This window comes from Vigna unguiculata, chromosome 1, assembly GCF_037176805.1.
Source record: "Vigna unguiculata cultivar grain cowpea cultivar isolate G323 ecotype 2 chromosome 1, ASM3717680v1, whole genome shotgun sequence".
NCBI lineage: Eukaryota > Viridiplantae > Streptophyta > Magnoliopsida > Fabales > Fabaceae > Vigna > Vigna unguiculata.
Window position 1 is genome coordinate 26,451,940 of NC_140792.1, and position 22,611 is coordinate 26,474,550.

The window sequence follows — 22,611 nt, forward strand, 5'->3', positions numbered from 1 at the left end:
TGAAAAAGAGTGGTAGGAATAGAGAAGGGTGTGAAGAAGATAAAAAAGGCTTTATTATTTTTAATTTCTAATTAATTAAAAAAATTAATTTTCATTTCGAATTTTTAATTTAATTTTAATTTTTTTTACAAACTTTATTTCATTTTCTTTCTCTTAATTTTTAATTGACTATTTTTTATTTTTGAGAACACATTTTATCTGTTCGGACAAAATTAGGTGTTGACAACGAGCACAAAGTGAACTCCTTTTCACCACCTTAATTTTAGCATTTTTCTTAAACTCGTGTACTTTTCTAATTTTGCAATTAAAGACAATGTTTCAATTCCAATTCTAATTATTAGTTTATGTTTCTACCTATTTATTCTTGTTTGAAATTTTATGCTTTTTATGGCATGTGCTAGTGATTGAGTTGAGTTTTCAATGTTTATTGTTCAATTTGTATTCCTGAGCTAGTGATTGAGTTGGAAGGAATTTACACAATTTTTGGTTCGATTTGTAATCCATATGACCCTAAAGTGGGCATAATTTCTCGATATGTCTTTTCGAGTGAAAAGAATCTTTGCTCAATCATTAAATCAGTTTAGGTTCAGTGTTCTATTGATTAAATTCTGTTAAGGCATACCTTTGTTTACAATTCTGGCTTTTATGTGCTCCTTGCTTCATTTTTATTAGCTTGTATGATCTTTAGCTGTCTTCATATCAATATCATTGCTGAATGATTTGATTAAGTGTTAAGCCTATGCACATTAGTGATTCGATACAAGAATCTAAGGACCCCTAACCCTTATTTATCAAGATGTCTTCTTGAGCATAGCATCATTCAAGTAATCAATTAGGAATGAATGTTGATTCAGAGATTCTTTCTCAGCGTGCTTTTCAGTATATTCTTATTTTCACTGCTTGCAAACTATTTAGGTATTTTAAGTTCTTGGTTTTGATTTCTCGAGCATCATTCTCAGCTTTTTCTTCATTTTATTGTGCTTTGCATTTTGCATTTCCATTGGTTCCCGTTTCAACTGCATCATACATCTGTTATTGCACAATACTAGTTCTGCATTCATGTATATTACTGCTGCAAAGGTCTAATTTCTCTGCTGCATACTAGAATCATTTTGCTCATGAACTCTACACCCATTCTGTATTAACAGGTTCTACATTCACACTTGTAAAGTGGCCAAGATTTCATGTTTGCAATAAGTAGGTGCAGTGGTGACACTTTGGTTTTGTATTCTGATTTCGAGAAGAGCATCCATGTGTGATTCCGTATCTATTAGATTAATTTAGTGATTATTCACAGTGCATTTGCATCATGACCCAACATAATTCTGCATGCACTAAATCTCTTTCACCATAGCCATATCAAAATTACATTCTACACTAGTTACCATTTTTATTCCTGAACGGTTTCTGGTTTTAAGCTCATGTTGCATTAGTATTTAGCATCCTTCATGGTTTCAAACCATTTTCACTTGTGCATAATAGCTAGAATTGCATTTAGTATGCTCTGTCACATTTCACTGCTGCCACGATCCAAAATTCTTCAGGTCTTAACCTTTAAATCACAATGCTGTCACGTTTCCATTAGTTGATATAGGTTTTGGTTTGGTTATATCTTTAGGCTGCATTAGTTTAGTTCATTTTCTTTCTTTTTAGACTGAGCATAACATATTCCTGACTATTGCATCTGTTCCTCTGCGTGAATTTATTTCAGTGCATAATGGTTTGCTGTTCTGCATTATCATCCGTTCCTGCTACGTAATCAGAATCATGCTTGCATATGTGATTTTTGCACACCTAAAATTAGTTTCATCTAATCAACAATACCTCTGCTCATCTAACTTTCATGTTTCCTTTCCTGCATTGTATATACTCCTTACAATAGCATATCATGCATCTAGATTGAATTATATTTAGATAATGCTACATAATTCTTATTCTATTTTCTTCCAGCATTTAGCATGGCACTTATCACGATGATGCATGTGTTTATGTATCTTATTCTACATTCATTTATTTCTCTGCTGCCGTTTAAGATCTGGATTTTGATGTTCTTGGCTTGTAGTAGCAATTTCTTATGATAATTCTAAATCAGTTTGGTTTGTGCTGATCACGATAGGAACATTTAACATTAGTTACATGCGCTCATTCTGCATTTTAGATTCATTTCATCACCCCTCATTCCATTAGATTCGATCCATACATTGCAATCACGGGCGTATTTTCATTTACTGCACTTTCGTAGTTTCTTTATTTCATTTTAATTCTCTCTTTTTGTTTTAGTTTTATTTTCTTTTTAACGAGATTAAGAGATTAAATTATGCAAACTAATTTTAACACAATTTCGGATTTGATACCCAATTTTTCCTATACTTTATCAGGGAGATTTTGGTTTTGTTTGCCTTATTGAAATTAAGAGACAATTAACAAGCATATACAAAGCAAAAAGATTACAAATAACTCAATAACTTTTGAAGCTTATAACATAATCAAAGAAAACAAGAACAAAACGGACCCATAACAAGTGTAAAAGATTAAATATGTTTTTGTCTAAATGAATTTTAGAATTAATCCATTTTAAAATTTTGAACCAATTTAGTCATTCATCTTTCGAAATATGTGAATTTAGTTCTTTTAATAAAATTTTGTTAGATTTTATTTGATTCATACACATCTCAAGATTATATTTAAGTTGTTTATATTGTTTGACACATTTTTGCTTTAATGTTAAGTCAAATACTATTATAAAACGTGCTTGAAATGTCAAATAAACCTAACAAAATTTGATTAAAAGAACTAAATTAACGTATTTCAAAAAATGAAAGACTAAATTGATCCATAATTTTAAAATAGACTAATTCCAAAATTTGTAAGGAACAAAAATCATATTTAACCCCTTTTAAATCCAACTCAATTCACTGAATATAAATTATTATCCATTTATGTTTAATGTGATTATTACCCATATTTTAATTAATAATTTTCTTACACCAAAAAAAGTAAAACTAAAAATATAAATATGCAAATACTTTTACAAATGGATCCCATACAACTCCCACGACACTTAAACAAGAGGAAAAGAAAACCACTATTAGTTTGTCCTATAAAATAAAATAAACAATTTATCAAATTATCTAAAAAAAACTAAATATCACTATATTGACAATCCTTTTGGTTTTGAAATGGTTTTGAAAAAGGAACAGGATCCACGATAAGAAAATATTAGTTAGGGTTAAAAGAAAACAAACGTACGATGAGAAAATATTAGTTAGAGTTAAAAGAAAACAAACGTGTATCGAATCTGTATAGTATAAGAGAAAAAAGAAAAATTCATAATACATGGATGCAATTCCTACAGTTGTCTGGTCACTATTACTGTCCAATTATGTTTGACCTTCTTAAATAAAGGCTTCCTCTTCATTAGTACCTTTTTTATTATTGTTGTTAATTTTTTGTAAAATACTTTCAACCATTCAACTTTTACTTCCTATCAATTCTCATCATAGACAAATCATTTTTAGTGTCTCTCAAATTACCAAAATCACAGTTTAAAAAAATATTAAAGCAAAAGTCATGCTTAAAAGGATCCCTTCTAACAAAAGCAGTTTTTGTCCCAACTAATTGAATTAAATTTTGAATTTTAATTTCATTGAATATAAATTATTATCCATTTATATTTTTTAAATAATTTTTAATTATATGCACTGTTTTTTTAAAATTCTTACAAATAGTTTAATATAGTTATTGTTGTCAAGTTTAATATTTATAAATGCATTATAAACAGTTAAATGTATAAATTTTATATGTAACCATACATATTTGAGTTAATAATCTTTACTTACGTTAGAAAGAAGTCATATAAAAAAATATAAATGCACAAACATATTTACAAATGCAATACAACAATCGCACACTCCATGCAAGAGGAAAAGAAAACAACTATTCCTTTGTCCTAAAAAATAAAATAAACAATTTATCAAATCATTATCTAAAAAAAACTACATATCACTATATTGATGAGCCTATTGATTTTAAAAAGGGAATAAATCCACAATGATAAAAAATTGATTATGATTAAAAGAAATTAGACGACAGACGTGGATTGAATTAGTAAAGTATGAGAGTAAGAAAGAAAGAACCGTAATTTGTAGACACCATTCCTACTTATGACACACTGACTCGTTCCGAAAAACGTTTCCTATTGCTACCAACAAATAGGGAAACCTAGGAAAGTCTAGTTAGGAACAAATCTAGTAACAAATCTAGTTGAACTTTCTTTATACACGTTGATCTAACGAAAAGAAGATCAAATCATTTCATCATCAAGAAGCATATATCATGCAAAAATAGTACGAAAAACTATAAAAAATATCGGCTGAAGTTTATAACATAGAAAAAAAAAAAAGAGATAAAGAAATAGACCCATGAAGTGTAAATTTGGAAAGTAGTCACTAAGGTAAACCAAATTCAGTTTATGGAGATGAGATACCAAAGTCAAATCCTTGGAAGCAAGGGGATGATAGCACCCTGTTCAAGAATGGAATTAAGATTCTCACTCAAGCTTCTCTTTTTGTAATCACTGTACAATTATGTTTTTACGTTTTTGTAAAATATTGTCAACCATTCAATCTTTTCTAGTCTCAAACGAAAAAAATCACTGTTAAAAAAATATTAAAGCAGATGTCAAGCTTAAAAGAACCCTTTCGAACAAAAACACTTTTTTATCAAACTAAATTGAAATAAATTTTGAATTTTAGTTTCACGGAATAGATCTTATTATCCATCAATATTTTTTTTAAATAACTTTTTAATTATATGAATTACTTTTATAAATTTCTTATAAATAGTTTAATGTGTACTGTGAAGTTTAATATTTGTAAATGCATTATAAACAGTTAAATGTATAAATTTTTATATGTAACCATCCATATTTGTGTTAATAATATTCCCTAACACCATAAGAAAGAGGACAAATTAAAAATGTAGATATGCAAATACTTTTTGCAAATGCATCTCATTCAACACCCACAACATTCAAACATGAGGAAAAGAAAATCATTATTACTTTGGCCTAAAAAATAAAATAAATAATTTATAAAATCATTATCTACAAAAAACAAAATATCACCATATTGTCGAGCCTACAAGGAATAGGATCCACGATGACAAAATATTAGTCAGGGTTGAAAGAAAACATACCTGGATGGAATCAGTATGGTATTAGAGAAGAAAGAAAAATGTAGATACCATTCCTACATTTGTCTGATTGCTGCCCAAAGGAAACACAGGGACTCATTTTGGAAAACGATTCTTACAGCTATCAAACAAAAAGAGAAACCCTAAGAAAGTCTCAGTAGGAAAGCGCCTTGATTCTAGTTTAACTTTTTTTATAAGAACTGATTGATCTGAGGAGAAAAGAAGATCAAAACATTTTATCATCAAGAAGCATAATCAAAGAAAAGAAGAATGAAACGGGCTCATATATCAAGTGTAAATTTTGAAAGCCGTCACTGAGGTATACCCAATTCATGTGAAGATAAGATACCAAAGCTAAATCCTTTGAAGCAAAGAGATGGCGGCACCTTCTTCAAAAATGAAAACAGGTTTCCCACTCAAGCCTCTCTCTGTAATCACTGCCCAATTATGTTTCACCATAACAATTAAACTTATATATAGGTTGACTTTCATTAGTCTCTTTTTTATTATTATTATTATTATTATTATTATTATTATTATTATTATTATTATTTCTCTAAAATGCTTTCAATTATTCAATTTTTATGTCTTATAAGTTTTCATCATAGACACAATCGTTTTAGTGAGTCTCTCTAAATACCAAAATCACAGTTTGGAAAATATTAAAACTGAAGTCATGTTTAAAGGGACCCCTTCTAACAAAAACACATTTTAGTATCAACTAATTGAAATAAACTTTGAATTTTACTTTCACTAAATAGACATTATTATACATTTATGTTTTTTTAAATAATTTTTTAATTATATGAATTATTTTTATTAAATTCTAAAATAGTATAATGTGATTATTGTTGTAGAGTTTAACATTTGTAAATGCATTATAAACGGCTAAATGTATACATTTTATATGTGACCATCCATATGACTTAAAAATCTTCTCTTACGCAAGAAAGAAGTAAAATTAAAAATATAAATGTGCAAATCTTCTCCCACAACCATTAAACAAGAGAAAAAGAAAATCATTATTACTTTGTCCTAAAAGAATAAACAATTTATCAAATCATTAACTACAAAAAACATAATATTTGTCGAGCCTTTTGGTTTTAAAAAAAAAAAAGAATAAAATCTACGATGACAAAATATTATTCAAAGGTTAAAAAAAAAAAGAAAATTTACCTGGATGAAATCATTAGAGTATGAGAGAAGAAAGAAAAATCCATCATCTGTAGATACCATTCCTACAATTGTCTGGTCATTGTCAGAGAAAACACACTAACTCGGTCCGAAAGACGTTTCCCCTTGCTATCAAACAAAAAATGGAAACCCTAGGAAAACCTCGTTAGGAACAAATCTAGTTGAACTTTCTGTATACAATTGATCTAAGGAGAAAAGAAGATCAAACCATTTCATTATCAAGAAGCAAAAAGAGTACAAAAAACTCAAAAATAACTACTGAAGTTTATAACATAATTAATGAAAACAAAAAAGAAACAGGCTCATATCAAGTGTAAATTTTGAAAGCCGTCACAAGTGTAAACAGGCTCATATCAGTTACCAAAGCTAAAATCCTTTGAAGAAAGAAAATTGGGCACCTTATTCAAGAATGGAATTAGGGTTTCCACTCAAGCCTCTCTCTTTGTAATCATTGTCCAATTATGTTTCACCATAACAGTTGAACTTAAATAGAGCTTTCCTCTTCATTAGTACATTTTTTATATTATTGTTATTAGGTTTTTCTAAAATGTTTTTAACTATTCAACTTTTATTTCTTATCAATACTCATCATAGACACATTCTTTTCTGGTGTATCTCAAATGACCAAAATCACAGTTTAAAAAAATATTCATTCAAAAGTCTTGTTTGAAAGGACCCCTTTTAACAAAAACACTATGGATCCAACTAATTGAAATAAATTTTTAATTATATGCATTATTATCCATTATTATCCATTTATGTTGGATCCACTAAATATACATTATTATCCATTTATGTTTTCTTAAATAAATTTTTAATTATATGCATTATTTTTACAAATAGTTTAAGGTGGTTACCGTTGTCAAGTTTAATTTTTATAAATGCATTATAAAAATTTTAATGTTAGAAAGAAGAACATTTAAAGATATAAATATGCAAATAATTTTACAAATGGGTTCCATACACACCCACAACACTCAATCAAAGAAAACCATCATTATTTTATCATAAAAAATAAAATGAACAATTTATCAAATTATTATCCTAAAAAACTAAATATCAGTATATTGACGAGCCTTTTGGTTTTAAAAAACAATAAAATCCACGATGAGTAAATATTAATCAGGGTTAAAGGAAAATAGACGTGAATGGACTTACTAGAGGATGAGAGAAAGAAAAAATCCATAATCTGTATATTCCATTCCTACTACTATCAAACAAAAAGACACCCTAGGACTACAAAACACACCAACTCATTCCCGAAAATGGTTCCTATTGCTATCAAACAAAAAGAAAAACCCTAGGAAAGCCTCAGTTCTATTTGAACTTTCTTTTTACACACTTTCTAAGGAGAATAAAAGACCATCGCTTTTCATCATCAAGAAGCATATACTGTGCAAAAAAAGTTCAAAAAACTCAAAATAACTGTGGAAAGTTTATAACATAATCAAAGAAAACAAGAAATGGGCTCATATCAAGTGTAAATTTTGGAAGCTATCACTGAGGACAACCCAATTCAATTTGTGAGGATGAGATACCAAAGCCGAATCCTTTGAAGCAAGGAGACAGTGGCACCTTCAAGAATGGAATTAGGGTTCCACTCAAGCCTCTCTCTTTGTAATCACGGCCCAATTATGTTTCACCATACCAACTGAACTTAAATAGGGGCTTCAATTTCATTTTTACCATTTTAATTATTGTTATTAGGTTTTTCTAAAATGCATTTCCTTTTTTAATTATCATTTTAAAAAATATCAAATCTATATATAATTATTTAGCTTGTAATAATTAATAATAAATAAAATAATAAATTAAAGTATGTTTTCTTAAATTTGATTTTTATTGTATATCTAATCTAGTTTAGTTTATAATAATTTTCTATAGAAATATTTATTCGAATAACTTTTAATAATAAGTTAAATTTAATATTCATAACATGTCATAACTATAATTATTTTGAATTAATTAGAAATATTTATATTTATTATGTTATTCTTGTACATTATATTATAATTGAATTTATTTTAAATATAATTTTTTCATTATCCTTATGTTGATATAATATTAATATTATATAATCATAGTAATACTATATATTAACATACTTATAACTTTAGAATTAATGTTATAGGTATTTTTAATAGTTAAAAATTTATATATTTTTGAACTAATATTTGTATACATTTTTAATAATTTTAAAATTATACGTATAATTTTAGAATTAATATTAAGATATAGTTACTTTACTTACATCTATTAGTTCAAATTTTATTTGATAATTTGATTAAAATCTTGCTCACACCCCTTTACTCTCATAAATTTTGTTTTTCACTGGTGAATTGTTACTTGTGTTTGTTTCTCTCAGTTCAATTGTGTTCAAATATATAATTTGTGGCTTCTTTCTAGTTGTTGATCAAGACATTGGATCTGTTCAGATTGCTTGCTTGTTAGGGTTTCCTCAGGTGTGTTTTCACTATGCTTTTTACCTTAGCTTTGTTACCACTAAAATCATGACTTCTACTTTTGGTACATTGGCTTTTCCAACTTTCAATTGCTAAGAAACTGGATAACACATTATCATCTTCACTAGAGACGGTATGTTGAACCCATCAATTCACCCAAATTGCAACGTTTTGTTGTAAATTTAGTTATTCATTCCCAATTTCTTACTGAACAAGACAGAACACTAGACATTATTAATCCTGAATATGAAACTCGGAAGGTCCAAGATCAGATGTTACTGGTTTGACTTCAATCTACACTTTCAAAGTCTGTTCTTTCTCATGTGCTTGGTGCCAATCATTTCTATGAAGTTTGGGACAAGATTCGTGCGTACTTTGGACTTCAAACTAAGTCTCTAGCAAGAATTGTGCACTGCAATGTGTGTTGTTAGACTGAAATCTAAATCTATGGAAAAGTATAGTCTTAAAATTAAAAGTTATGCTTCTTTCATTGTATATTTTTTCTCTGTACAGTTTCTTAGACATTTGTGTCTATTAATCCCCTCTTGTACACAACATTCAATGTGTGAAAGCAGTAAATAAAAATATTTTGTTCTTATTCAATTTTCACTCTCTTTTCTATGTTCAAATTCTCTAAGAAGATTCCACAACAATTCACCTGACATATGATCCTGGAATGAGTTACCTCACAAGGAAACTAGAAAATAAAAAAGCATCCAATCCTCTACATCACAAAAACAGAGGAACAAAAATATCTAATCCATTTATGATTTCCCTATATGATCCATAACCATGAAAAGATCATGAGTGGCAATGCAATCAAATTGTCTCATCATAGGGCCATTTGCAACAGAAGTCAAATTTAGAGTGGTTCTACCTTTTGATAAATTACCTGCTTAACTTTGTTCCAGTACGACAAGTGAAGTGAACTTCCCTCTCCAAAACCTCTTGGACACAGACACATTGTGGAGGTCTTGAACATAAGCCCACTCTTCCCATGACTAGATGAACTGGAAGTTTGATCTGCATAATATAGACCATCAACCAAATTGAATATGAAAATACTTGGTACACAACTTAGGCAAAAAAATGTAAACTCCGCATGTAAAAGAACATGTAAAATATTCCATTATTCCATTTTATTCGTATTCAGTAAAATAGTGTCATACATAAATTAATAACTTAGTCATAAACAAAAGCATAGTAAAATACATCCATTTAATCATTTATAAGTTGGGAAATATAATGTTTGCTTTAAAGTGTTAAGAAATGTGACCCAAAAACAACAGTTTCAATTCAATGATTTTCTAATCATTGAATATAGCCACAGCACAGAAATTTAGTGTCATATTCATAAATAATATATCTTTCAGCTTTAGTGTCTAGAGGCCACACAAGCTTACGCATGGTTTTTTATTTTTCTCCAAACAAAGTAAATATATGAAAAAAAAGAGAAAAGTAAAGTTGGGCAGGACAAGAAAGCAAGCAGCACAAATAATATCAAGTAATGTATGTGAAAAAGCAATTACTAAAATTGTGAACATACAACTGGTGTGAGAACCAAAGGATTGGACGTGTTCGACATTCCATATCCAAATCAACTATCCTCTGAAAGAAAAAGAAAGTACGAACTGCTACAGCAACAACAGCAGGAAAAGCCCCAGGATGTTGTACACAAAAACACTGTAAAATAATTATGAGAAGAAAACAAATTAACTACAATACAGTGCACAGAATAAGATTCTTGAGCAGTAAACAAAACACCAAAAAGTGGAAGACGTGAAATTATTCAAAGCAATTACTGTTCTCTTTAAAGCAATAAATATTTTGCTTGTCATAACAATCTTCCTGCATAACTCTGTACCAAAGACGGACAAACTCAGCCATTGGCTATTATTTTCATTTTTCAAACAAAATCATCAATAAACATTTTGTAAACCATATGGTAAAAAACTAATATAGCTAATGAAGTAAAAAGTAAAACTCTTGCTACAAAAGAAGTGAACTAAGGAAAATTATAGTTTTTCAAGAACTTCTTTGACTTGTTACTCAGACACATGGAATGTTGATTCAGCTTGTAGAACAAGGAATGTTGATATGCTTGTGTCCAAATTCCAATGCTAGAAATTCACTGTGAAATACTATTTTCTTCTTCAATTCATTTATCATCATTTTCCTCCAGGTCATCAACTTTCTCCATGGCCTCAATTATAGATAGGTAGGTGCTGTCGTCAGGAGTGATGCCTTTACTTACCATTTCTTTGAGGAGCTCTTCAGCATGCTCACCTTCCCCATTTTTGCACAAACCTTGTATAAGAGCATTGTAAGTGAGAATTGTAGGATCAAATCCTGTAGTCAACATTTCATCGCGAACTCTAAACGCATCCTTCATATCACCTCTTTTACTGTAACCACTAATGAGTGTGTTGTAACTAATGTGATCAGGTTTGATCCCCCTTCTCTTCATCTCATCAAGAAGCTGTCTAGCCTCTTCCACTTTCCCCTCTCTGCAGTATCCTTGCATCAAGGTGTTATAAGTGATTTCATCAGGAAGAACCTTCATGTTATCCATCTGTTTCAAGAGTTGAAATGCACTATCAATATTACCATTTGCACAGTGACCATCGATCAATGCATTAAACATTACAGCATCTACCAACAAACCTTCTTGTTGAACCTTATTAAACAAGGCATCTGCTTCTTTCATTCTATTCCTTTTACCCAGAACATATATAAGTGATGTATACGTGACCAAAGTTGGCCGAATCCCTTTTCCCACCATTTCATCAAGAAGGCTAAAGGCTCTCTTTGCATCCCCGCATCTGCAATAACCATTAATCAATATGTTATAAGTAACAGCATCAGGCTTCATGCCTTTTTCTCGCATTTCTTTTATCATATTATCAGCCTCCCCCATCCTTCCTTCCATAAACAGTGCATGAATAAACAAATTGTAAGTAACCAAAGTTGTCATTACACCTTTACTTATCATCTCATCCCTGCATGCAAAAGCCTTATCCAGATCCCCTTTGTTGCAATACCCATCAATCAACGCGTTATATGTTACTGCTTTTGGAACCAAGCCAATTTCTAACATTTTACAATGTAAACCAGAAGCCTCCTCGAGTCTTCTTTCTTTACACAACCCAGATATGAAAGAATTATACGTATAGCAATCAGGCTCAAGACCCTCATCTTTCATTGTTTGAAAGATCACACGAGCCATTTGGAACTTCCCTCTCAAACAGTGTCCATGTATAACAGTGTTATATGTGACAACATTAGGCTTCACCCCAAGAGCCTCCATGTACCCAATGAACTCCTTTGCCTTCTTCAACTTCCCTTCTTTACACAACACATTAACCATGATGTTGAAAGTGTACACACTAGACTTTATCTTCATCCTAAACATCTCAGCATACAAAACCCAAGCCATGTGAGTCCTGTTCAGTCTTAAAAACAGACTCAGCATCTGATTGCAAGTCTCAATGTTGGGCTCAACACCCTTTTCCTTCATCAAGTAGAAACACTCCAAGGCCTCATTGGGCTTCTTGAGTTCACAATAGGCCCTGACTAGAAGGTCAAAGATGAGACTTGTCTTGGAATCCACGCGGTCGCGGGAAAGTTCCAACTCATGGAAAATTGTTCTGTTGGTGGCAGTGGAACATATAATGAGGCTCTGTAAGAGGTTGATAGAGGGTTTGGGAGATGGGAGGCGACAAAGGATGCAAGCAGCGAGGGAAGAGTTGGTTACGTTGAGAGAATGAGGGTGGTCGTTGAGATGGGAGAGAAGCTGAAGGACGAGTTGGGGTTTGTGGCGGAGGGAGGTTAGAGTGGAAGAGAGAAGAGAGGGAGTGTAGTGTGGCGCAGCCTGTTTGATGAAATGCCATTGAGAAGATTCGATCGAATTTAGGAGTTTGGATTCAGTGATTGGTGTGACGGTGGTGGGAAGGGAAAGAGAATTGAAAGTTCGGAGATTGAAGAGTTTGGATTTGAAGATTTTAAGGAATTTCATAATGGGTGGTGAAATCTCAGCGGAAACTTTGTAAGCATACCCCAAGGTTCCTTCAGATCTCACAAACTTTGGGAGCCCATCAGCCAAACCCCTAACAAAACCAGGCTGTGTTTTGATACGGACCTTCACAGCCTCAAAGGGGCAAAGAGCAACATCAGCAATAACCTCAGCAGAAGCGAAACCAGCAAGGTAAATCAAGGTCTTATACTTGCTAGCATACTCTGGCCTAGCAATATCAGAGTAATACTTCTTAAAGAACTTGTAGAATCCGAATTTGCAAGCACCCTAGGCACTGTAAGCAAGCAAGGTAGGCACCCAACCACGGAAAAATCCCCTGAAGCCCTGCTCCTTAAGCAAAACCCCAAATCCAGACGTGATGTTCTTGTACTTAGAAGGGTCGATCTGAAATCAACAAGTAAACGTTAAAACACAAATCCTAGTAAAAATAAGTAAACAATTCCAATTTCAATTCCACTGGTACGCACAAGTTATTGACTGTAGGCCCAATCTCCTCGAAAGTATACAAAGACAATAAACATCAATAGTTTATGAGAAAACTAACTCCTGATATTCCAACACATCCATAATATGCTATTCATGTGCATGTGCAAGCGCAAGCAATATCAGCAATTAAATTTTACTATCAACCACCAAGATTACCTAATCTAGAGGAACTAGATCCTTAACGTCACAACACTAATAACAAATTTCGCGCTCCATAATGTACCAAACTTCAATGTTCTTCACCTAATTATGTGCCTAACGAAGAACATGATTACCCTGCAGAATAATACTCAGCATCTCAACGTAATAAAATGCCACTACAACTACAAAATCCAAAAATAGATAGTAGACTCACTAAACTAGAAATACATGAATAGCACAAATCATAAAGTTGAAAAAAGACGAAATAGACTAGAAATTACACGACATACGAGGCTAACAATTGTTCAACTAAACAAACAGCCAGACCTAGCAGATCTAATTAACTAAGACACAATAATCACGACCTAGGTCAAGAGGAGTGACGGCAATGAGTAAGGCCACAGCTGAGGACTCCACCGGCAGTACAGGCGGCGTAGAAGGCGAGCGAGCACAGCTCGATCTTGCGTGACTCGCTGGGAGAGGGAATCATGATGTCGCGCGATCCGAAGGTGCGGCGGTGGCGGCGCCAGTGGAGTGGAGCATACGGTGGAGTGGAAGCGTCTTGGAGGAAGAGGAGTAGAGGAAGGAGGGGATGAGAGAGTTGCAGCCAGAAGAAGAGTTGGAGATAGCCATTAGATCAGAGAATAGATGAGAAAGACGCAGACAAAGGGAAAAGGGTCAAAAGCGTCAAAGGAAAGCGAGAGAGAAGGAAATGATCTCTCTCTATAATTTTTCCAATGCCCCTTCTGCGTTTGGTTCCAAGATATTGGCTTCTCTTTGCGACTACTTTATATTGTTGGTGCCATTTTTGTGCAGACAGAAAATGCCCGTCTTGACACTCTAGGAAATGGAACAGTAACCTTCTAGAAATGAGAGAATATAGGGGAATGAAATCCTCAGAAAATGAGTGCACAAAGATTTTAAGGCACATACAATATATTTTTAATTTTTCTAATTATTATTTTTAACAAGTTAACATTACAAAAACGTTTAGATTAACATAGAAATATTCAAACTTAATAAATTAGATGGTAAACCTTTCTCATGACAATACGAAGCTTTAATTGATAAGTGATGATAAACAAAAAAATATTATCACATCCTATAAATTAATATGTATTAAGTTGACCAACTACCTAGTTTCACACATTTAAAATGAATGAAAATACTTTTTGTTGTTAAACATCGTTAATAAGAAAAAATAAAGTTATCATCATTGAATCAATATAACATAATTAGAGATGTCAAAATGGGTTTCAACCCGTGAGCCAACCCGGCTCACCACGGGTTCGAGTTGGGTTGGGTTGAGAAAAAATTCAACTTTTACAAAAGTGGATTGAACTCAACCCGGCTCACTTAACCCCCGGCTCACTTAATCCACCAACATTTTTTTACAATTTTTTATAAATATTTTTTTCTAAATTAGCATGAAAAAAATGTATAGTTTCTTTATTTATATTTTGTTGAATAACATGACAAAATTTGTAATATTAGCCATGCTTTCTTAGACTATATGGATACTTTCTTGGAAATAATTCTTCATATATTGGTGGTGAGCATGATCAAAACATTGATTCTTGATTTTACTTTGATTGTCATCTCATGAGTTACTTAAAAATTTATTTAAATATTTGAATACTAAAAAATAAATAAATAAATAATTTTTTTAGGTGGGTTGGTGAGTCAACCCACTTAACCCACCAACCCGTGGTGGGTTGAATCGGATTACAAAATTTCTGGCTCACCATAAAGTGAGTCGGGTTGGGTTCACTCATTTTCAACCCGGCTCGTGGTGAGCCAACCCTTGTGAGCCGGGTTGGCTCACTTTGACATGTCTAAACATAATAATCCTTTCTTACTCTTTCAAACGAAGGTAAGGTATATAGAATAATGAGATAAGGGACATATAACTCAATAAGAAAAAATATATTGTAAACAATATACATTTAAAATGAATGAAAATGTTGTTAAACATTGTTAATAAAAAAAATTGTCATCATTAAATCAATATAACATAATAATCATTTATTACTTTTTCAAACACTACAAAAATTTTATATATTACCTACGTTTCGAAAAACTAAATCCAAAATAAAAAGACTCAGGTTTCTCCTAAATCTAACTCTTATAGTTTCTACTTGCAATTTTTCTAAGTAGAAATGTGACTAACATTTCTGTTATAATTTGTTGACTAACGAAATATATAAAAAAAATAATATTAATTATTATGTAGTTGGAGTCGTATTATTATTATTATATTAGAAGAAAACAAGGCATGGCCAAGTAAGCACACCAGGGCTAGTAAAATGACTTTAGCTAGGCCCGTTATGATGGTTGAGTGAAATAGCACTGTATTCTGTTAATCATGAAGATAATTTCTTCCTTTAATTAGCTAGGCCCGTTTTGTGGTCCATCGCTTTTGTGTGGCTGCAGTTTTTTATGAGCCATTGATGTGGTGGTTGCTACATGCCACCCTAAGAAGTTCTGAACTTTAAACAACAAACTTGCATATTTGGATCAGATTTTCAACAATGCATGGAAAGGGTTTGTTTCCATTGTCAAAATCTCAATTGGGTATCCATAATTGGTGTTAAAGGGTTTGTGCTTTTCTGGTGAAGCATAAGAATGTGTGTAGATAACTACTACTAACAAATAATTAAATAGTTAGTTAATTTGTGCAGGAGCATAAAAGTTTAATTATAGAGCTAGATTAGATTTATGGGACATAGAAAAGAAACAGGAATATGATTAGCACATAGAAAAGAAAGTAATTAAGGCTTATACGTGTAATGCGAGAAAGGAAGAGAAATTCTGTTGAAGTATATTCAGGAGTCTGTAGTCCACATAGAACTCAAATGATGCAAATTATATGGTTAATAATAATATGTCTTAATATATTATTAGATCTCTCGAATTTCCAGAACTTCTTAATAAGCTTTTTGAATCAAAAAACTAAAATTCAGTAATTAAATTTTGAAACTAAAAATCTACTCCATCTGAAAGTTTGAATGGCTTAAGCACTGTGAAACAGTGTGTTTCTACTGTGTAGACACATTTACAGCCATATATGAACCTTTTGAAAGACACACAACTTTAGGTAGCACTTCCCCCACCTATCATACAAATGAATCTCTAAGATTATTACACAAGATTGGATTGAAGATCCTTTTGCCTTATCTAATTTGAACTTTTGTGACTGTGTTATGTGCGTGTTATGTGCATTATCAGTGTTCCATGATATCAAAATTAATCTTCGCCTACTGTCCCATCTACTATTTTGCTTCATTTTTGCTGATAGATGGGTAAGTTTCAGCTAAGCCCACTAATACATCTTGAAAGGTCAAATAAAAAATTGTACACTTAGGACAAGTTTTATTTATTATGCATTCGTGTAATGTGTAATTGACAGTTTTTCATTCATTCAATTCAATGAATGTGACTTCATTCATTACCTTTGTTTAATGAAATTTGTTTCACCTCAAAACCAGAACACAGAGTATGGATATTATATTTAAGAAGTATGGAAATGCATCATCTACATGATTGTTTCTGAGATCCAACACCTCTAATGATGTGCAATTGGCAATGGATTTGGGAATTAGGCCCCATAGTTTATTACTATTGAGATCTAGAGTACTCAGAGCACAAGATACAGGAAATTTATCAGGAATGTTGCCATAAAACTTGTTATGTTGCAGATTTAAGACTGCAATTGAACCACTATGTGTTAGGCACTCTGTAATCATCCCATTTAAATGATTATAGGAAACATCTAGAACCAGCAGCTGTGAACTATTGCACAAGAATTGAGGAATACTCCTAGATAAATTATTTTTGGACTGAGATAGAAAAACTATGAAAGACATGTTAGTACTAACACCTGAAGGAAAAGTGAAACTGAAATTATTACTTAAATAGTCCAAATAAGAGGAATGCACTGGGAATATTTTATTTGAAGCTTCCATTGGAATTGGTTAGCATAAAGGTCAAGGATGCTCAGATTGGAACTGGTGTTCTACATAGATCATCCTTCTAAATTGCTGAGAAAATTGTGAGAAAGATTTAATTGAATAAGAGAGTTAAGTTGCCAGATCCATGCTGGTATAGATCCTCAAATATGGTTACTTGAGAGGTCTAAAGTGGTTATTCTGGAATGGTTTCTCAAGAAACCAGGGAACTCTGTCAGGTAGCAGGAAGCCAATTTTAAACTATCGTGGAAGGAAGATTAAAGACCAACATATGTAAGATTTGTCTCTACGGACAAGTTGTTGTGTGAAAGAGCAAGTGTAGTTAGATTTGAAAGTCTCTGAATCACATCTAACTTTATTGTGCAATTTAACTTGTTGAATGACAGTTGAAGGACTTTAAGAGATGTGAGATTAAAAATACTTCTTAAATCAAGAGTCTCTAGCATGGAAGAGGAGATATTTGAAAGGTCATCAAGTTGCCCACGAAAATGGTTGTTTGAGAGATAAATACTTTGTACCAATGGAAGTGCAAAAATAGAATTAGAGACGGACTAGTATTAGACTCAGTATTAGACTTGGAGGACGACTAGTATTAGACTCATGCTCATCCATGATATTATATCTGGTTCACTAAATCCTAACACAAACAAAACAAATAGAAAAACAAAACTCAGTAAAAAAAAACACAAACAAGAACCCAAGCAGCAAAGCAATCCATATAACAACACAAATTTCTACTACAATAGCTACACTTTTCAGCACAAAACCGTGTGCTAAAATAGCAACACTTTTAGCACAAAACATCAACATTAGGAGCTCAAAACAGCAACACAATACCATTATACAGCAGTCCAACAACATTTTACTACATAAACATCAACAAACAATCCAGACCAATCGTTCATCTAAATTAAAAGCAATGAATCGATATGGTTACCTCCAATCCAAATGAGCGATTAACGGCAGCAGCTACAAAATTCAAATTAGGGGAAAATTTAAGGATGAACAACGATTAACGACAGCAGCTACAGCAATTACGATTCACAGGGTCGTCGTGGTCGGAAATCACAAAATAAAAAAATTTAGGGTTACGAAAATCAGAAATTTAGGTTACAAATCGAGAGAAAGGGAACCATAACACAAATTACGAACAACCCTGTCTTCGTGATGGTCGTGGTGGTCGGAATCGTCCGCCAATCGCAGTCCGATGGTGGTTCTGCGTTCTTCATGCACTGCGCTGTGTTTTCTCGCTGCTGCCAACGACGTGGTGGATGTCCCTGTGGAGGAGAAACGAGACGCCGTGAGTGGGATGCTGTCTTCTGCCTTCGTGTTTCGTGGTGGCCAGCGGCGACGTAGGTGGAGGAGAAGCGGGTATGGCGTAGAGAAGAGAGTCGAGAAGAAGAGTCACAGTCTCACAGAGCATGTGAGGTGTCTAGGGCACAGTGTGTGAGGGAGGGATATGAAAAAATTGTGCACCTGTTCTTTGTTTTAGTAAGTAACTAGTTTTTTAACCGGTGCAATGTACGGAATTTTTTTTATTATTTATAATAAATTATAAATGTGTAACAGATTGTTTTAAGAATTTAATGAAATATAAATTTATAAAATTTTAAACTTAGATAATGATATGATTGAAATGATAATAAACATAAGTCATGAAATACATCATTTAGAACAACAACATTATAGAAATATGCTTAATCTAATCATAACAACAACCATTAACAAAGACCTCAATATTTGGTTCGATAAAATCATTGTTTGTTTGGAAGACAACAATATTATCTTCTTTTAACTCATTTTCACAACAAGATAACCTCTCATCTTGACCTATCTTTGTTGAACTTCTATTCCTATTTGATTTTAGGATTTTGCAATTGACTATAGTTTTGGGCCCTATAAGAAACACATCTTGTACATTCTCGTCCCGAATGAAGTTGGCAAACTTTGATGGCAAGTCCTGTATGATTCAAATTTTATTGTTAGTGCATTAATTATTTTCATTTAATTATATGTAAATTGATATGATAATACTTGAAATGATAAAAAGAATTCGTAAGACATATACCAAGTGACTGGCTTTGCTTTGATACTTTGTCAATTTGATTGAAAATATAGATCCTGTTTCTTGATGACTGATACAACACATAAATGTTGACAAACTCCTTGGTGTACAACCACCTTTAAACATGATTATGTGAAATAAAGAATTTCCCAAATACTGAAACCGCATGTGAGAGCGTGTGAGGTGTCTGGGGCGCAGTGTGTGAGGGAGGGATATGAAAAAATTGTGCACCTGTTCTTTGTTTTAGTAAGTAATACGGGTGCGGGCTGGCCTGTTTTGGCTCGCGGGTTGTCCTGACGGGTCAGCGAACTTGACGGTCGGGCTTTTTCGAATTGGCAGATTGAATTTTTTATTCCGATCTATACTTTTTCTCTTGGGCTAGTGGACTGGTCCGTCGAACCCGACCCATTTTGATATCCTTAGGTGATGATAGATTCTTTCGTCATATTTTTTGAATCATCAACCTTTCCATTCTAATATTTTCATTAATATTTTGAGATAGAAAAAGTTCTCAAATCTTTCATTCAATTAGAAAAAGAAAATATGATACAATAATATAAAATATAATGGTATATTTTTTTATTTTAATATTTATGTTTTATTTAATACGATTTTTCAAGTTTTTTATTTTAATTTAATTTCATTTTATTTAAAAAAAGTTAATGTGACTATGTTTGTTAAATTTGTGTTAATATCTCCTCGGTTTTTTCCTCTTTCTCTATCCCTATCTCAGTCTAAAGTCACTGAAAATATTCAAGTAGACTTTTTATTTATAGAGTTATCTACTATAGCATGTGTTTATCCAATGTGACTTATAAATTGGTTAATTGAAATTTCAAGTTTCCAAATTTTGTTACTGAAAAAAATGGTCGAGGAGAGGGAACATTTGGATATCAGACTTTTCAACAACATCTTGCAAATTAGTAAAACAATAAAATCCTTATCCAAATCAAACAAAAAACATTTATAAAAAAAATCTCAGAAAGATAGATCCATAATATATATTACATAAATATGCAAAAAAATAATATAATGACTTCTATGTTACCTCTTTAGTATAAAAAAACTCATTCTTCGTCGAGAAAGAGAAAGTAAAGGGAAAAGTAAATTTTTTGCCCATTTTTTTGTCATAATTTGATTTCATTTTCAAGACCAAGAAAATATCCCAAATAGAGTTAAAAGTAATAATTTAATAATAGGGGTATGAAACTAGAAGAAGAACAATGAAGCAAATGGAAAGAACCACATAGCTTCAAGTGATATTGTAAATTAGGCCAAGGCAATAGGAGTTGTTGAAGTTAAGCCTCATCACCCCATCACATGTGTTTTTTGTTCCCAACTACTTGCTAATGCAAAGTCATCACATTTTGTCGAGAATAATAAGAAGCAAGTGTGTGCTGACGTGATTATTCCTACTCTTGTTTTTGTGGCCAAGAGAGTCTCTAGGTTGGGTCAAAATAAAGTTACTATAAAACTAAATGCCTTTCACAAACTAGGCTCAAATCTTAATCCCAGTCCCATGAACCCATAACCAAAAAAAAAATAAGAAAAAAAATGAGACATAACCCAAGACATTAGAGTTATAACAACCATGGACAAAGGATACAATTATTTGAGATTTGTGATTTAGGTATTCTGGTAAGGAAATGAAGGGAGGGAAAAGGAAAAAAAAAGTTGAGCTAAGAATAGAGAGTTTTTGGTTGGTAAGTTAACTTGGGAATAAAACAATAGAATGAGTGAGGTCAGAATTGTCACTTTGACATTCACATTCCCATGTTATCAACCTCTAAACATTGTCAACACAAATTTAATGGAATGAACCACATTGACTCCTTTTAAATAAAATAAAGACTAAATTGAGTGAATGACTTAGCTAAACCAAGATGGATGAGTGAATTGGTTATGAAACCCTTTCACAGAAGATTTCTTTTCTTTAAGTTCATTTTAAGATACTTTCAATTTGAAAACTGAATGTGAATAATTTTGAGAATAAATATCGATAAAAGATTGATAGTTTTATAATTAAAGAAGACAAGGTAGGAGTAGAAAAACACAAGAAGATTTATATTGATTCTTATCATCATTGATTGAACATCTAGTTTTAGTTTTTCAACCTTATAAACATTAGTTCCATTATCAAATAAAGTTTATAAAAGAAACACACACTTACAAATTCAATAACACAAAATTTAACTCTTGAACAAACTTAAGAAAAATTCAAGCTCCAAGAGGATATCAATCTCTATCAACTCTTGATATGAAAAGAGGATACAAGCTTATCAACTCTTGACAAAACTCAAGAGGATTTTATCCTTTACAAATCTTTATCACCTAAGAGGATATATATCTTATAAACTCTTACAATAACAATAAACAAACAAACATTGAAAATGCTCCACCAAAAACTAATACATAATAACTAATATATAATATCACTAGAACACTTTAACAAAAATAACAAGAAAGAGTTTAGAAAAATATTCATCACAACAAAAGCAATCACAAGTATCTCGTTCACAACACAACATTTTCTTTGGATTCTTCATAAATCTTTTAAAGCACTCTTGAATGAATGAAAAATCTCTAAAAATCTCAATTGAATTCATTCAAATGATTGCTTAAGTTATTTTGAACATTGAGATGTATCCTAAAACATTTATTTAAAACTAATATTGATGCATTTAATAGATTATTACAAGGTGCTAATTGATTATTTTAACTAAAATTTGAAAAATAGTTAGAACGTCTCTATGTAATAATCAATTATAGCATGTGTTAATCAATTAAACACACTCATTGTTTATTGCTACATTAAGAGCCAAGTGGTGACAATAAAGAAAGGTAAGAAGGTCATGAAACACTTAGTGTGAGTTAGTAGTTTATCAATCACAATACACCCCTACAATTCTTGTTATCATTGTGTTGCACTTATTAGGCCATGCGCGTGCCCGATATTCAATAGGTAATTTCATCAAGTGTATGCTGCAAATCATACACCATCTGTAAGGGATATGAAAATCATTAAACTTTGTTTCATCTAAAATTCTTACACCATAAAGAATTTTAATT

General features: G+C 31.8%; 1 protein-coding gene across 14 annotated transcripts; it reads right to left on the reverse strand.

The window, feature by feature from the left end:
- Window positions 1–2,997: 2,997 nt before the first annotated feature.
- Window positions 2,998–18,946, reverse strand: LOC114181913 (uncharacterized). 14 transcript variants are annotated; one of them, XR_014993515.1, is made up of 6 exons: window positions 18,415–18,946; window positions 11,104–13,266; window positions 10,396–10,532; window positions 6,370–9,872; window positions 5,313–5,402; window positions 2,998–5,266 (listed from the first exon to the last, which is right to left on the reverse strand). XR_014993515.1 is itself a non-coding variant. In XM_085670754.1 (5 exons), exons 3-5 carry the CDS (start codon window positions 12,862–12,864, stop codon window positions 9,851–9,853), a joined length of 1,920 nt encoding a protein of 639 aa, XP_085526880.1. In that variant the 5' UTR covers window positions 12,865–13,266; window positions 18,415–18,502; window positions 18,633–18,946; the 3' UTR covers window positions 4,454–9,850. The 14 variants fall into 14 exon arrangements, 3 of the variants coding, with proteins under 3 accessions (XP_085526880.1, XP_085526877.1, XP_085526883.1); XR_014993509.1 differs by adding an exon at window positions 5,519–5,630 and having other exon boundaries at window positions 2,998–5,402; XR_014993514.1 differs by having other exon boundaries at window positions 5,519–9,872.
- Window positions 18,947–22,611: the final 3,665 nt, after the last annotated feature.